Below are 17,293 nucleotides of genomic sequence, written 5' to 3'. Positions count from 1 at the left end.
TAAGAATTTTCCTTTTTATACAGATAGAATGAAGGATTTTTACTTAAACAGTGCTCTTTTACTTTCTGATAGGAAAGTGTCTCATACTAAATGAGAAAATCTCATTTTGCTTGGATTTAACCCTCAAGCAAATCTCAATTTGCTTAATTTAAAATGCTTGCGGGGAAATAAGCATTATAAACTTGTTTTGCAAAATGGGCTAAACTTTAAAACCATACTCTCTTTACCTGCATCGAGGTAGACTGAGAGATATAACTGCTAGAAGCAACAGGTTTCTAGAACTTAAACTGCACTTCAAGGAATGCCTTTTTCTAATAGTGGGAAAATTTGAAGGGAGTCACAGGATGAATCTGGCAACTTTCTGTCTACAACTGAGAAATAATTTTATGGACACTGGTAAGAAGCGTGGACAATGGCAAGCTTGAAATAGTAAAGGAAAACAAAGATTTAAAAAAAATTGCCTAGAATTATGAACAGCGAATTTAAACAACTCCAACTCAGTTTGAGTCTTAATCCTCCCCTGCTAAGATTAAAAATATAACTGAAAAAACATGGAATGAGTCCACCCCTTATGCCTTACAATTTATGGGTAAATTGAGAACTTCATCCTCCAATGTTTCAGTCTTTCTCGCCCCTTAAACCTTACATATTTCATTTTTAACTTAAAAAATAATAAAGGTATGCCTTCAGCTGGCAGGGCCACAATCATTTCTGATGAGAAAGCAATAAATTACCTTCCTTGGCTTGAAACCCACATTTCTCAGCCACTAACCATTTTCTTTTATCTCTTAAATGGTGGTACCAACTGGTTAGATCTGTCTAATTCCCAGTTAGTGTTGATAGAGCCCATAATTTTTAGGAGCCAACTAATCAAACATAACCATAAGGCAAGAGTCTGACTCTCAAGCCCTCCCACCCAAATAAACTGCTTTCCCTCTTACAATCCTTTGGGTGTGAAATTCCTGGCATTTTGCCCTGAATTTTTACAGTAGCGAAGAAGTTTATGTGATTAAAAACTGCATTCTCACCTGTGACCCTCTTCCCCTGCTCATGAAAAACTGCAGAAAGCTCAAGGCTTCATGCCTGGGCCACAGAAGAAGAAAAATAACCTTTTGCCACAGGGAGGAAAGAAAGGTTTGAGGCTTTTGTAGTGGAAACAGTTTGCGACCTCATTACTCTACCACCCCATTCATTATGAAGGTACCTAATTCCTTAATATGCTATATTGGGACATCAATCAAGGCCTTTCCGGACAGGAGGTGTGTCTAGAATGGAGCTATAACACTTTCAAATGGCCCTCAGAAACTTTTTGCTTGATCCTAGTTTCCTACTAAAATTCACCAAGCATGTCTGTCACTACTAAAGGTGTTCAAACACACTGACCCGTAAGATGTAATATTATACCAACTGACCAGAAAGATGGGGATGTTGTTTTTAAACATATCTTGGAAATTTGCCATTAAGAGATTCATTTTGTAGTTGCTGAGCTTAGTGAGCTCAGTGATTCACTCCCAATTATCTAAGAGCCCCTTCAAAAAAGCAAAACAAAAATCCTCAGTTCTCAGGATAGATCCTATTCAGTGCGTAATATTTTATCGCTCCTGTTTTTGACTTCTAAATGAAACAATCTGAAAAACAATTGTGCATGAAACTTTCAGGACAATTTGAACACACATATGATTGAGACAACTTACCAGGTGTTCTCTGTTCTGTCTTGACATTTAAGCTTCCATCGAGGGTTGATAAAGATGCTAACAGGCATGGTTTATTAGGGTGTGGGATGGTTTCCATGGAGACCACTATCTGAGCAGTGTGGATAGAAATCTTTTGAAAGCAGGAAACAGCTCTCCACATGTTTTCTCGGACTGGAACCTTTTGCCCCCCATCAGCGTGTGCTGCAGGAACAGACAGGTCTCCACTGTGGACTCTGGATGCTGATATTTCAACTCTGTTTAGTAGTTCATTTGATGAAGTAGACTCCGGGCTGCTCTCGGAACCATTCGTGATTGTGATCTTCTTCAGAAAATGGTTTATCTGATCTAGTTTGACAAAACTCAGGTTTGCTTTCAAAGGCTTTGAGATATCCAAATTTATGTCCGCTGTAGAAGTTTACAAAGACAAGACAATTAGTGATGTTGTCTTACTGGATAGGAGATATTGCGCTAACTTGGCTTAAATGGCAATTTTTTAAAAGGCACATCACAGACCACGGCAGAACTATTATACAAAAGGTCTCTTCTGAAATACACTGCTTAACATGAGTGATGTCTAATGGAAAGGCCACTCAATTTCATTTCATGCCATCAAATGGAGTTGTTAGAAAAAGGAGGCCATTTTAAAGTCTGGAGTAGCTTCGTGGACCTACAAATATTGCAGAACCATGGAATAAAAAAAGGCCTGTAAGCTAAAATAAGGGCGCTAGACTGGAGGTTCATTGTGGGTAGGGAATGTGCCTCTACTAAACTGTAAGAATAATAATAATTAATAATCGTGGTATTTGTTAAGTGCTTACTATGGGCCAAGCACTGCACTAAGGGCTGGGGTGGATCCAAGCAAATATTCTCCCAAAAACTTAGTTCAGTGCTTTGCATTCAGTAAGTGCTCAATAAATACGACTGCCTGATTGACATTCAAGTAGAATTACCAAACCTAAGTTTAACACTTTTACATCTGGATTTGGGAACTAGTTGATGCACAAAATGAGAACTGGAAAAACTGGAATGATATATAGAACACAAGAATTGGTCTAGTTTTCCACAGAAGTTTTTTCATTAGTGCAGGAAGGTGAGGCTACTACAAAGCAGTTTACTGCTAAAAAGTACCAAACTTGTTACTTTCCCTAGACTCTTCAGCTCTTCTGACTGGTGAGAAGCTGCATGGCTTAGTGGAAAGAGCCCAAGCCTGGGAGTCAGAAGGACCTGGGTTCTAATCCCAGCTCTGACACCTTTCATTCATTTCATTCAATAGTATTTATTGAGCGCTTACTATGTGCAGAGCACTGGACTAAGCGCTTGGGATGAACAAGTCGGCAACAGATAGAGACAGTCCCTGCCGTTTGACGGGCTTACAGTCTAATTGGGGGAAACGGACAGACAAGAACAATGGCAATAAACAGAGTCAAGGGGAAGAACATCTCGTAAAAACAATGGCAACTAAATAGAATCGAGGCGATGTACAATTCATTAACAAAATAAATAGGGTAACGAAAATATATACAGTTGAGCGGATGAGTACAGTGCTGTGGGGATGGGAAGGGAGAGGTGGAGGAGCAGAGGGAAAAGGGGAAAATGAGGCTTTAGCTGCGGAGAGGTAAAGGGGGGATGGCAGAGGGAGTAGAGGGAGAAGAGGAACTCAGTCTGGGAACGCCTCTTGGAGGAGGTGATTTTTAAGTAGGGTTTTGAAGAGGGAAAGAGAATCAGTTTGGCGGAGGTGAGGAGGGAGGGCGTTCCAGGACCGCGGGAGGACGTGACCCGGGGGTCAACGGTGGGATAGGCGAGACCGAGGGACGGTGAGGAGGTGGGCGGCAGGGGAGCGGAGCGTGCGGGGTGGGCGGTAGAAAGAGAGAAGGGAGGAGAGGTAGGAAGGGGCAAGGTGATGGAGAGCCTTGAAGCCTAGAGTGAGGAGTTTTTGTTTGGAGCGGAGGCCGATAGGCAACCACTGGAGTTGTTTAAGAAGGGGAGTGACATGCCCAGATCGTTTCTGCAGGAAGATGAGCCGGGCAGCGGAGTGAAGAATAGACCGGAGCGGGGCGAGAGAGGAGGAAGGGAGGTCAGAGAGAAGGCCGACACAGTAGTCTAGCCGGGATATAACGAGAGCCCGTAATAGTAAGGTAGCCATTTGGGTGGAGAGGAAAGGGCGGATCTTGGCGATATTGTAGAGGTGAAACCGGCAGGTCTCGGTAACGGATAGGATGTGTGGGGTGAACGAGAGGGACGAGTCAAGGATGACACCGAGATTGCGGGCCTGCGGGACGGGAAGGATGGTCGTGCCATCCACGGTGATAGAGAAGTCTGGGAGAGGACCGGGTTTGGGAGGGAAGATGAGGAGCTCAGTCTCGCTCATGTTGAGTTTTAGGTGGCGGCCCGACATCCAGGTGGAGACGTCCCGGAGGCGGGAGGAGATGTGAGCCTGAAGGGAGGGGGAGAGGACAGGGGCGGAGATGTAGATCTGCGTGTCATCTGCGTAGAGATGGTAGTCAAAGCCGTGAGAGCGGATGAGTTCACCGAGGGAGTGAGTGTAAATGGAGAACGGAAGAGGGTCAAGAACTGACGCTTGAGGAACTCCAACAGTTAAAGGATGGGAGGGGGAGGAGGCTCCAGCGAAGGAGACCGAGAATGATCGGCCAGAGAGGTAAGAGGAGAACCAGGAGAGGACAGAGTCCGTGAAGCCAAGGTGAGATAAGGTATGGAGACACAGACACCTGTCTGCTGTGTGACCGTGGGCAAGTCACTTTTCTTCTCTGTGCCTCAGTGACCTCATCTGAAAATGGGGCTGAAAGCCATGAGCCACATACGGGATACAGACTTTGTCCAACCTGATTATCTTGAACCCAGCATTTAATTCAGAGCCTGGCACACTGTAAGCGCTTAACAAATATCAAAAGAAGAGAATGTTAGAAAAAAGATGAGGCTGTTCCTTCTTCAGAATGAATCCATTCCCTCTTCTAATCTGGAGAAGATAACATGTAAAGGGTATACCATTTGTTCGGACAGATTCTGACCCTGATCAATTATTTTCCAGGTTTAGATCGGGCATACTTGGAGAAAGATTTTCAGGCTACTACAATTTATACTGTGCATTTCTAAATTTAGCCTAGCTAAGGAGCTTGAAACTGAAGGGGATTGTAATACAGAAGTCATTAACAATTATACACCATACCCTACCTGATGGTTCCCTTCCTAACTTACCAGCCTATCTTTCTCAATTCTTTATCTGCTTTCCACTCCCTAACTATGGGAATCCCTCAAGGCTCTGTTCTGGGTCCCCTTCTATTCTCAATCTTTACTCACTCCCCTTAAGGAGGCCCTTCATTCCCATTGCTTTAACTATCACCATTATTACAGTAGGTATAAGTAGTGGTAACTATAATAATAAAATAATTGTGGTATTTGTCAAGTGCTTATTATGTGCCAAGCACTTTTTTTAAGCACTAGGCTAGGTACAAGGTATTTAGACTGGACACAGTCCCTACCCCAACCGTGGTTCACATTCTAAGTAGGAAGGAGAACGGGTATTGAATTCCCATTTTACAGATGAGAAATGTAGGGCACAGAGGAGTTAAATAACTTGCCGAGAGTCACAGAGCAGGCAAAAGGCAGAGCTGGGATTAGAACCCAAATCCCCTGATGTCCAGACCACGTTCTTTCCACTAGGCAACACTGCTTCTCTGCCTAAGTGCTTAATAAGTACTGTTTATTATGGGCTCACTAGGTGAAGGACACTGTACTGAGCACCGGGAGAGGATACACAGTTGCCCACAGATTCTTGTAATCAGCGATCATACCAACTCTGTTATGTTGACTTTCTCAAGTGTTTCGCACAGTGCTCTGTATGCAGTAAGTGATGAATAAATAACATTGATTGATTATTACTATACCTCACTCACCCTGTCTTCTCATCTTCTCTATAATCTCACATTTCCTCCTACATCTAAAAGGCAACTCTACATGGGTCTCAGTATAGATGAGACTGCATTAAAGTGAGTAGGTCAGTATTAGAGGAGCATAACACGTAGGCTGGATTGCTGTAGGAAATCAGTGAGGTAACATTGGTGGGGGAGAGAGCTCATCGAATGCTCTAAAGCCAGTGGTAAGAGTTTCTTTTTGATGCGGATGAGGAGGGGCAGTCATTGGAAGTCTCTGAGGAGAGGGGAGATGTGTGCAGAGAAATTTTTAGAAAACCTATCGAGACAACAGAGTGAAGTATGTATTAGAGAGTGGAAAGAAAAGGAGGCAGGGAGGTTGGCAAAGAGGCTAGAGAGTAATTGAGGCAGGATATGGTTAAAGCTTGGATCAGCATTATAGCAGTTTGGGAAGGGCAGATTCTAGAGATGTTCTGAATGTAGAACCGATAGGACTTTGTGATATTTTGAATGAATGGTTGAAGGAGAGAGATGAGTCGAGGATAATGCTGAGATTATGGACTTGTTAGACGAAAGATGCTGGTGTTGTATACAATGATGAAAGAGTACTGGGGAGGATTTGGAGGGGAAGATGAGAATTTTTGCTTTGGACATGTTAAGTTTGAGAGGTGCTGAAGGTAAGAGGAAATGCAAGACTGAAGACAAGGAGAGAGGTAGGGGCTGGAGAGTAAGAGTTGGGAATCATCCACGTGGGGATGGTAGTTGAAGCTGTGGGAGTGAATGAGTTAATAATAATAATGATGTTGATATTTGTTAAGCGCTTACTATGTGCAGAGCACTGTTCTAAGCGCTGGGGTAGATACAGGGTAATCAGGTTGTCCCACGTGAGGCTCACAGTTAATCCCCTTTTACAGATGAGGTAACTGAGGCACAGAGAAGTTAAGTGACTTGCCCACAGTCACACAGCTGACAAGTGGAAGAGCCGGGATTTGAACCCGAGTTCTCTAAAGGAGTGGGTGTAGGTGGAGAATAAAAGGGGACCCAGAATTGAGTCTTCATACGGTGAGAGGCAGAGTAAGAGCCAGTGAAAGAGACTGAGAAAGAGCAGCTAGAGATAGGACAAGAATCAAGAGAGGTCAGTATCAGTGAAGTTAAGATTAGTGTTTCCAGGAGAAGAGGGTGGTCCATAGTGTCGAAGGCAGCTGAGAAGCTGAGTTTCTCTGAACTGGAAAGGGCAGTTTCTATGGAGTGGAAGTAGTGGAAGCCAGATCACAGGGGTGAGGGAGAGAACTGGCTATCAGACTAATCCAGACCATTGCTTATCTTTGCTTGAGTTGACTACTGCATCAGTCTCTTCATTAACCTCCCAACCTTCACCCTCTCCCCTGTCCAGTCCATACTTCACTCTACTACCTGGATTATTTTTCTCAAATATAATTTTTTACATATCTCCCCAGTCCTCAAAACTCATCAATGGTTACCCATTCCTTTCCACACATCAAGCAAAAAACTCCTGCTTAGAAATATTAAGGCACTCAAACAGTTCTCTCACTCCTAGGTATCCAAGCTCTTCTCTCCCTTGCACCCCAGTTTTGCTGCTTTGTTCCTCTCAGGCTAACCTACTCATCATGCTTCAGTCTCATCTTTCCTGCCACTGATTGGCTCATGCTCAGCTTCCCTCTTGGAACACCTTCCCTGGTTTTCACATCTAACAGGCCACTGTTCTCTCTATAGCCACAGGCCTTCTGAAATCACACATTATCCTCGACTCATCTCTCTTTCAATCTACTCACTTGATCTGTTAACAAATCCTGTCATTTCTACCCTCACAACAATGCTACAATCTGCCCTTTCCTTGCCATCCTAACCGCTCCTACACTGATCAAAGCACTTATATCCTGCCTCCTCACTGACCACTCTGCTTCCTGTCTCTCCCCACTGCAGTTCATACCTCATTCTCCTGCCCAGATCATTTTAGACTGTGAGCCCGTTATTGGGCAGAGATTTTTCTCTATCTGTTGCTGAATTGAACATTCCAAGTGCTTAGTATAGTGCTCTGCACACAGTAAGCACTCAATAACTATGACCGAACGAATGAATCATTTTCTAAAAAAAATTCAGTTCACATTTCAACCCTTCTCAAGAACCTCCAGAGGTTGCCAATCCACCTCCCCATCAAAAAGAAACTCCTTACCACCAACTTTAAAGCACCCAATCAGCTCATCCCCCTTCTCCTTGCCTCACTGATTTTCTATTGCAACCTAGCCTGCATGTTTCGCTCCTCCAATGCCAACATATTTATTATACCTCAATCTCATCTATCTTGCGGCCGATTTATTGACCAAGTCACCCCTCTGGAACTCCCTCTCCCTTCATATATGAAAGGACCACCCCTCATCATCTTCAGTGTCTTATTAAAATCTCATCTTCTCCTAAAGGCCTTCCCTGCCTAAGTCCTCACTTCTACTCCATCTCCCTTTTGTGCTGCCTTTATACTTGGATCTTACCCTTGAAGCACTTGATATTCACTCCACCCTCAGCCTTTCGGAACTTATGTATAGCCATAATTTATTTAGTGCCTGTTTCCCCCTCTAGGCTGTAAGCTCCTGGTGGGCAGAGAACGTGTCTACCAATTCTGTTGTATTGCACTCTCCCAAGTGCTTAGCACAGTGCTTTACACGCAGTAAGCATTCGATAAATACCACTAATGGATTGAATGAGTGCTTCCCTGATGAATTTCTAATCTCACCACCCTATATAATCCCCAACTGTCATTTCAGTTTTGCACCACCTAAAACACGGAAGTATGCCCATCCCCTCTCCACTTAAGACCATCTTTATATTTATTTCCCTTCTCCTATTTGTGATTTATTTTAGTATCAATTTCCCCCACAAGACTGTAAGGTCTCTGAGGGCAAGAATCATCATTGTTATATTAATCATATTTATTGAGCACTTACTGTGTGCAAAGCACTGTATAAAGTGCTTGGGAGAGTACAAAACAACATTAGATACATTCCCTGCCCACAATGAGCTCACAGTCTAGCATGGGAGACAGACACTAATATACATAAGTAGATAAATGAATTCCAGATATATAGAGGTATATATCTGTCTATAGAATCATTTCTATTGATTGCATTTTATTATTTCCAGGAACTAGAACAATCTTCTGCACCTAGTAGGCTAATTCAATAAATATTGATTGATTTGAGTGGAGGCTACGCGAAGATAGACATGCCAAGAGAAAAATTAGAAAACTGAAAAGTGCCCTGCATGAGGCAAACTACCAGTTCAGTTTGTTAGGAACTATTTTTATGGACACTCAGTTTTGAATGGGTTGCTGGTGATGCATAGGTCTTGTTCTGTTTTGTTGTCTGTCTCCCCCTTCTAGACTATGAGCCCGTTGTTGGGTAGGGATTGTCTCTACTTGTTGCCGAATTGTTCTTTCCAAGAGCTTAGTACAGTGCTCTGCACCCAGTAAGCGCTCAATAAATACAACTGAATGAATGAATGAATAGGAAGCACTTTACCATTAACAACAACAACATCTGAGGCATCAGTTGCACCCATCAAAAGGGTTAGTTTCACCATCAGTAGTTTTGTCTTCAAAAATGAAGAACAGCTATATCTACCACTGGGCATTTCCTTTCATAAGCACAAAATTCACCCAGAGACAATAAAAAGCTTCACCAAAAATAGGAAGAGTTCAAACTCAACTAAATATTCAGTTCATCATTTTCTAATGTAAAGTGATGTATGTCCCTAAACAAAATCTTTGTCACACTTAATAACTTAATACATATTAATATTACTATCTAGTGAATCCATCTATTCAAAATTTGCAGAAAATCAAAAATTTCACTGCAAATATTTTAACAGTGTCACAATGACAGAAAGATTATTTTGATAAGTAGGAAAAGGTTATGCAACAATTTTGGCACTTTAAGACAAAAACCCATAAAAATTGAGCAATCTACATGACTTTTGCCTTGTTTTACACTTTGTATTTACCTCACTGAAAAAACTTTTTATCATTAGCACTAAAACAAATGCACTTCAATAGTGGAAGCCCTCCAAATTAAACACACAGGGTGTGCTTTTTAATAAAGGACTACAATATTTAATATAATTCTGTTGAAATGTAACTGGATAAGGCACTGTATACAGGTAGCAGCTGTGAATTTTACTTTTCTCAACTGTAAGAATCTAGTGCTTTAGGTTGAAGAATGAGCATTTTCCTTCAATCCTAATTTAATTCACTTAGAATGGATTGCTTGCAAAGCCTGGATTTGAGGAAGAGCCTGTAATAGAGAACATGATATAAAACTACTTTCTCCCAGCTGAATCATCTACTTTCCTGTTGCTCTATTTCTCTCACCAATCCCAGTACAGATTTTGTGTCCTTAGGTTACCAACTAAATCCATGCCTGTCCATTATTAGTTTCTAATTCCCCTTCAAAACTTTCTGAACAGGTACCAGGAAATGGAATGATCAAATGACTATTGAGTTAAAAGGAGATTAGACAAATATAAATAAATTACACTTATTTTATGCTCCCACCATACCATAAGATGACTTAACAGTGAAAGGAAAGGAATCATATTGCAATAATGAAATCAGAGCAGAAGTTCAGGTCCCAGAGGTGATTCCACTGAGTTTATGTACACCTTGTGGGGGACCAAAAATCAAGTGGAAAATTTCCCTGCTCACTGCTTCCAGCAATTTTCCCATTTAAAATGTTCCAACTTCACTTGACCCATTAGTCATCATATTACTTACATATATGATGCATTCTGAAATATCTTACCTAAAACCCAGTGGATTGAATATGGCCTGTTAGAACCAAATCATAACATTTAGGAAAGAAAATTCCTACGAACTACACAAGTCGCATCTCAGAGAATTTCTTCCTTGGGAATTTTATTAGCAAATGAAAAAATATTTCAAACCAAAAAGTTTGCTAAAAAATATATCCTAGGAAGGTGGGTTGGTTTTTTGTTTGGTTTTGAGGGGGTTATTTTTTAATTGTTAAGCACTTACTAGGTGCCAGACACTATATTAAGTGCTGTGGCAGGTATAACATAATACGGTTGGACGCAGTCCCTGTCCCACATGGGGCTCACAGTCTTTATTCCCATTTGACAGAGGAGGTAACTGAGGGTCAGAGAAGTTCTACAACTTGCCCAAGGTCATGCAGCAGACAAGAAGCAGAGCCAGGTTTAGAACCTAGGTTCTCTGAATCCCAGGCCCGTGCTCTTTCCATTAAGCTACACTGCTTCCTGTGACAGATTAAAAAAAAACTAACCAGTGAGGATGATTTTTATTTCATAAATTAGGATGATGCATGATAAACAATTAAGAAATCAATGAACAAGTAGAATTAGAAGGTGCCAATTACTGTTCTTGGTTTTGATATTGGCATATTTTCTCCTCTTATTTTGCATCAAAAAAACTTCTGCTGGACTGTTCTTTAAAATATTCTGGATCCACACAACCAAGATAGTTGGTCTGATCTAGTGGTGATGGGAGACCCTTCCAATATGACCTGCTGAAATAATTTAAGGGGCATGGACCAACACAAAGGATTTTGGATTACATCTGGGTTAGTTCTCTTGGGGAGAAAGTAGAAGCACCAACTAAGGTGGAAGTGTTTCTTGTCTTGATTATTACTAATAGAGAATAACAGAAGCAGTCGGAAAGCCTCAAGGAAACAGTCAAACTGATTGCATTCCAGATGCTAAAGGAAAGAAAGAGTGTTCGGCAAGATGAAGAAGATGTTGGAAACCACTTATGAACTTATTTATATCTATCTTCTGAACTTTTGTAAATGTGCATATTTGTTTATACACTCAATTGAATATTTTGACTACTCTAGAGGTGAACGATTTTATATCCATCCTTTCCAAAGTCAGTTAGTGATGATAATATTGATAATAGTGGTATTTGTTAAGACTTGCTGTGTGCTAAACACTATACTAATCACTGGGGTAGATACAAGATAATCAGGTTCCTCCTGTGGCTAACAGTCTAAGTGGGTGGGGGAGTAGCTATTGAATTCCTATTTTTGCAGATGAGGGAATAATAATAATATTGGTATTTGCTAAGTGCTTACTATGTGCTGAGCACTGTTCTAAGCATTAGGGTAGATACAGGGTAATCAGGTTGTACCACATGAGGCTCACAGTCTTAATTCCATTTTACAGACGCGGTAACTGAGGCACCGAGAAGTGACATGTGGCAGAGCAGGGATTAGAACCCAGGACCTCTGACTCCCAAGCCCGTGCTCTTTCCACTGAGCCACGCTGCACTGAGGCATACAGAAGTTAAATAGCTTTGCCTAAGGTCACACGGAGACAGGTGGCAGATCTGGGATTAGATTCCAGGTCCTCTACTCCCAGGCCCATGTGCTTTCCACTAGGCCACACGGTTTCTCCAGTTTTAGTTAATATCTTGGTTGATGGCTTGGCCAAAAGTAGCAAGAACATTCCCACACTCAAATGGAAGGGATTCTATACCTCGGGTGGCAGGAATATAATTCAAAGTTACCTTGGAAAATGAGAAAATAGCTTTTCTGAAAAAGGAGACAATTCAATAGGTGTAAAAAACAAATACCACAAATGTAAGAGTGGCTAAATACCAAAAAACTTCAGAAGATGACTGTAGAGTTATCAGAAGTCAAATATGTGAAGTCAAAGACATACTGCTTTCCTTGCACTGATCAGCACCTTATTATCCTTTGGGGAAAAGATTCTATCCCGTCGCTCTCCGTGTCCACTTGGACCAACAAGAGAAAATAGGCTTAAATTAAGGGGAGAGATTGTGTAAGGCCTTAAAGAACCTATCTTTGCTTATTAGAGAGATGTATCACTGGCATGAGCTTCCAAAGGAGGTTGTGGGATTTCCGACCCTGAACAGCTTGCAGAAAGATGAGACAACCACCATCCAGTCTGGAAACTGGATCAGGTGACCTCACGAGGTCCTTCTCAAGTCTATGATTCACTCTCAAAAAGGAACTGGAAATAAATTGATCTCAGCTTTTCAGAGGAAACAGCCACACAACATTTGGAAGATAACTGCATTACAGACACATATTTATTTATTTTATTTGGCTGAAGGGCGTCAGAATGGTTGCCTGCCGCAAATTACCTCAAAATAAGTACCCACTTCATGGAAATATATTCAACTTTCCTAACCCACAACCAGTGAGGCGGTAGGGAGCTGCTCAGCAGGCAATGTCTGCCCAGTACCAGGGCTGGTAGTCATCCATTTTTGCTAGGAGAAAGGGCTCATCATTCCCATTCTCCCTCAGCCCCTTTCTCCTGCTCACTTACTACCACTTCTGTACCCTTCTCCTACAGTTATCTCCCAGGCTTTGCTTCTACTAGCTTCTCCCGAATGTCCTATAAATAAATAACTGTATGTATTTAATTACGGCATTTACTAAGAGCTTATTACGTGCCAGGCACTATACTAACTGCAGGATAGCTAGTTGGAGATAGTCCAGGTCCCCCATGGGGCTCACAGTCTTAATCCCCATTTTACAGATAACTGAGACACAGAGAAATGAAGTGATTTGCCCAAGATCACGCAGCAGACAAGTGGCAGTCAGAATTAGAACTCAGGCCCCTTTGACTCCCAGGCCTGTGATCTATCCACTAGGTCATGCACCTCCCCTGTAGACTGTACGCTTGTGGGTGGGGAATGCATCTGTTTACTGTTGTATCATACTCTCCCAAGCGCTTAGTATAGGCTCTGCACACAGTAAGCTCTCAATAAATGAATGATGCTTCTCTGTATACCTGTACACTTATGCTTATTGGTCTCCTCCAGTCCCTTCCAAGGAATTCCTCTCCTCACCTACCGTCTAGCTCTCTTCTGGTTGTATGATGACTACTGCACTTGCATCTGTGGATTGAAAACGGAGCGCGGCTCCACTAGCCAGTCGGCCACTGTGGCTTTCCGAACACAGAATTTCGTGATTTCTGGATTGAATAAAGAAGAGACAAAAGCCTTTTTTCTTGCCTTTCCTTGCCTACTACCATCATCTCAACCCCAGCACTACTCTGAAGTGCCTTCCCTTCTCTAGACTTTCCCATGAGGCTTCCTATCTCCTCCCAGCACATCGTTCCTCAGCTCCAAGGATGCAGAGAACTGAACTGGTAAAAGAAGGCTTGCGCTGTAATTGCACATCTTTCAATAATTTGCTAAAGCAGCATGTCGTAGTGGAAAGTGCACAGGATGAGGAGCCAGAAGACCTATGTTCTAAGACTGGCTGTGCCATTTGCCTGGTGTGTGACCTTGCTCTGTGCCTCAGTTTTCTCTTCTGTAAAATGGGGGTTAAATAACTGTTCTCCCTCCCCCTTACACTGTGAGTTCCATGTAGTACAGGGACCGTGTCCGATATGACTCTATTGTTCCTATCTCCCAATACTTACAACACTGCTTGGTACACACTAAGTGCTTAACAAATAACATTATTATGATTATTATTATTAAGTGATCTTTCTCAATCAATGGTATTTATTGAGCGCTTATTGTGTGCAGGGCATTTGGGCACATACAGTATAACAGAGTTGGTAGACACATTCCCAGCCCATGAGGAGCTTACAGTCAAGAGGACTCTCAAGCTTTCAGATTTGGAGAGTCAGCCCAATGCCAAGAACTATACAAAGCTCTGGGGTAGATAAACTCCCAGCTAAGTAGAAGGGAAAACAGATACTTAATCTTTGTAGCAGATGAGGAATATGAGGTACACGGAAGTGAATGAAGTGACTTGCCCAAGGTCACACAGCCGGCAAATGACAGAGCCCGGATTGGAACCCAGGTCTCCTGACTCCCAGGCCCATGTCCTTTCTACAGCTTCTCTGTGGTTCCAAGGATATTAGCTTCGAGAATGCTCTTTTACATTAACAGTTCCTGTTAAACTCAGATTATTTTCCTCCAGCTTCTTTTATTTAGGCTTCATTTTTCTTTTGGATTGAGGTGATCTCTCCATGAGGAGGAAATGAGAGAGCTATCCTCACATTCCCCACATCACAAAAGTTCCAGAGAGTTCCACAGAGCCTGTTAACCACCTCGAAGGGCTTAATGTTTTCCCAGCCTCCACTCCAGTTTGTCTCACCACAGCAGGAGTCACACAACCACTCGGCTGCTGTGACTGCTTTTTGCTGTTCGGAGAGCAGCTGGGCCTGACTCAATCCTTTAATTCAAGATTTTCCTCTCTCAGGAGGTGAAAAATTGCTGATGGACAAATGGGGGTGGGTGAAGCAATTCATTTACTTCTCTGGCCCTCTCCTTGTAGAAGATGAATTTTTTTAAAAGGGGCACGACTACCCCAAGTACTATCCCAGTCGTTATCTGATGGTTCAAAAGAGGTTGTCCCTTTAGAAGGTGACACTGTCTGTGAGGTAAAAACAAATAGTTCACTAGGATCCTGCAATAAGTAGTATTATAGCGAGGGATGACATTTTAAATGTGGCTGTTAAAAATTGGTTTATACACTCAATCAATGGCATTTATTGAGCACTTACTGTGTGCAGAGCACTGTACTAGATACTTGGGAGAGTTGGTAGACAACATCCCCACCCACAATGAGCTTACAGTCTAGAGGGGCCGAAGTTTCTACAGAAGTAGAAATCATCTACTTTTCTACTTGGAAGGAAGTTGTGAATACTAATAATGCCTTACATTGGTATAACATTTTTTCCCCCAATATTCTCCTTGTCTTTGAAACCCACAACCATGGTGTGATAACTGATGCCTTGCTCCTTTCCAGTTCTACCATTCGATCTGTTGTTAAATTCTATCGGGATTTCCTCAACATTCTCTTCATCCAAGCAGCCATGACCTGGTCCTATCCTCTCCCCTGATTAGACTGTAAGCCCGTCATTGGGCAGGGATTGTCTCTATCTGTTGCCGAATTGTACATTCTCAGCGCTTAGTGCAGTGCTCTGCACATAGTAAGCGCTCAATAAATACTACTGAATGAATGAATGAATCCCCTTATGTAACCTCTCCTCTCCAGTTCATCCTCCACTGTACTGCCTGGATCACTTTACAGCACATGTCGTTCTTAGCTCTCAAAAACCTTCAATGGCCACCCATCTCTCTTTGCATTAAGTAGAAACTCCTGACAATTGGTTTGAAGAGACTCCATCAACTCTCTTCTCCATATGTGCTCACTTCTTTTCCTACTACACCCTAGCTTGCTCTTTCCAAGCTCACCTTCTCAATTTGCCTAATTCTTGACAATTCTGCGTCTGACCCCTAACCCATTCCCTCTCTTCTGCCTATCAGTGCTTCCTCTTCAAATCAGCCAGGCCTCGTTTCTCCCTGCCTCCAAAGCTTTTCTGAAATCCTCACCTCCTCCTCGAGGCTTTCCTTGATTAATTTTTCTTCCACCTAGATCACATCCAGCCAATTTATCTCATCATCATCCACCTCAGCACTCACACACACCAATTAATTCTATACATATCAATGTACACATTCTACCTGTAAATGATTCTGTGTCTGTCTCCCCCATTAAATTGTACACCCTAAAAGGGGAGCGACAACATTTTGCATGTCTGCTGTGCTCTTTCGAGTCTTTACTACAATGCTCTGCACACAGAAGGCAAACACTATTAATTGATTTTCTTTTCAAAGCACTTTCAAATCAGTTATCTCCTTTATTCCTCACAGCATCCCTGTGATGTAGGGATGGCCTAAACAACTGTGTGAGAATTAGCAGTCAAACTCAAAAATAGCTTAGTAATGGATGAGTGGCACAGCAATTTTTGTTGTTGTTGATATGTATATGCTGTACACGTGCGCAAACACACAAACAGAAAGTTGCCCTTTGTATTAGAAGAAACCACTAAAGGCAAAGTCTATGAGTGTGTATGTGGTTGAAAAGGCCAATTTAGGATCCACCGCAGTGCCACAATGGACATACAAACAGCCTGCCCTTGGTTACGAGCTCAACTTAATATGTAGAGCTATTTTCACTTTTGCCTTCTCGTCTTCTTTCTGTGAGAAGCTTTTGTTTAAACAAGAGCCGCTCCCTTCTTGACAGCAATGAGGCATGCCAATCGCTCCTCAGCAAGTGACTCCCTGTTTCAGCTGGGATGCAGCACTGTCAGAGGCTTTGTTTAACCAGGTCCCTAAAATGCTTTCCTCCACCTTCCAAGCTTAAGGTTTCACAATTTCGGCTCCAAAAGGGCACGGTAGAGATTGTCGCTGCAGAGATTTCAGCCGCCTGCACCCACAATGCTGCCAGTTTACTGCAGTGTAGGTTGTCAAATTCACAGAGGCCAGACAAAATAATGCGGATGTTTCAGTGCTATACATCATTCTTACTGGAAATACAAAATTAAGCACATGAGCTTCTCATGGTGACCTATTCCCAGTTCTCTAAGCTCTGTCCCTGGTTTTGACTTCAAAGTCTTACTGGCTTCTCTCTGGCCTCTCATCCTTCTTGTGGGCATTCCACAAGGGTCCCCCACTTTTCTTCCTCTATCCCACAGAAGCAGCAAAGTGTAGTGGATGTGTCTGAGAATCAGAAGGTCATGGGTTCTAATCCCAGCTCTGCCACTTATCTGCTGGGTGGCCTTGGCTAAGTCACTTCACTTCTCTGTGCCTCAGTTCCCTCATCTGTAAAATGGGGATTTGAGACCATGAGCCCCATGAGGGACAGGGACTGTATCCAACCCAATTTGCTGGGATTC

General features: G+C 42.4%; 1 protein-coding gene across 1 annotated transcript in view; it reads right to left on the bottom strand.

Annotated features, from left to right (window-relative positions):
* VPS13B (vacuolar protein sorting 13 homolog B) overlaps window positions 1–17,293 on the bottom strand; it is a 932,812-nt gene that overhangs the window by 207,596 nt on the left and 707,923 nt on the right. Inside the window, 1 exon segment of the mRNA XM_029063425.2 lies at window positions 1,695–2,099. Within this exon segment, the coding sequence (XP_028919258.1) occupies window positions 1,695–2,099 (405 nt within the window).

Source organism: Ornithorhynchus anatinus, chromosome 4 (assembly GCF_004115215.2).
Source record: "Ornithorhynchus anatinus isolate Pmale09 chromosome 4, mOrnAna1.pri.v4, whole genome shotgun sequence".
NCBI lineage: Eukaryota > Metazoa > Chordata > Mammalia > Monotremata > Ornithorhynchidae > Ornithorhynchus > Ornithorhynchus anatinus.
This window is presented reverse-complemented; position numbering and strand designations above follow the sequence as displayed.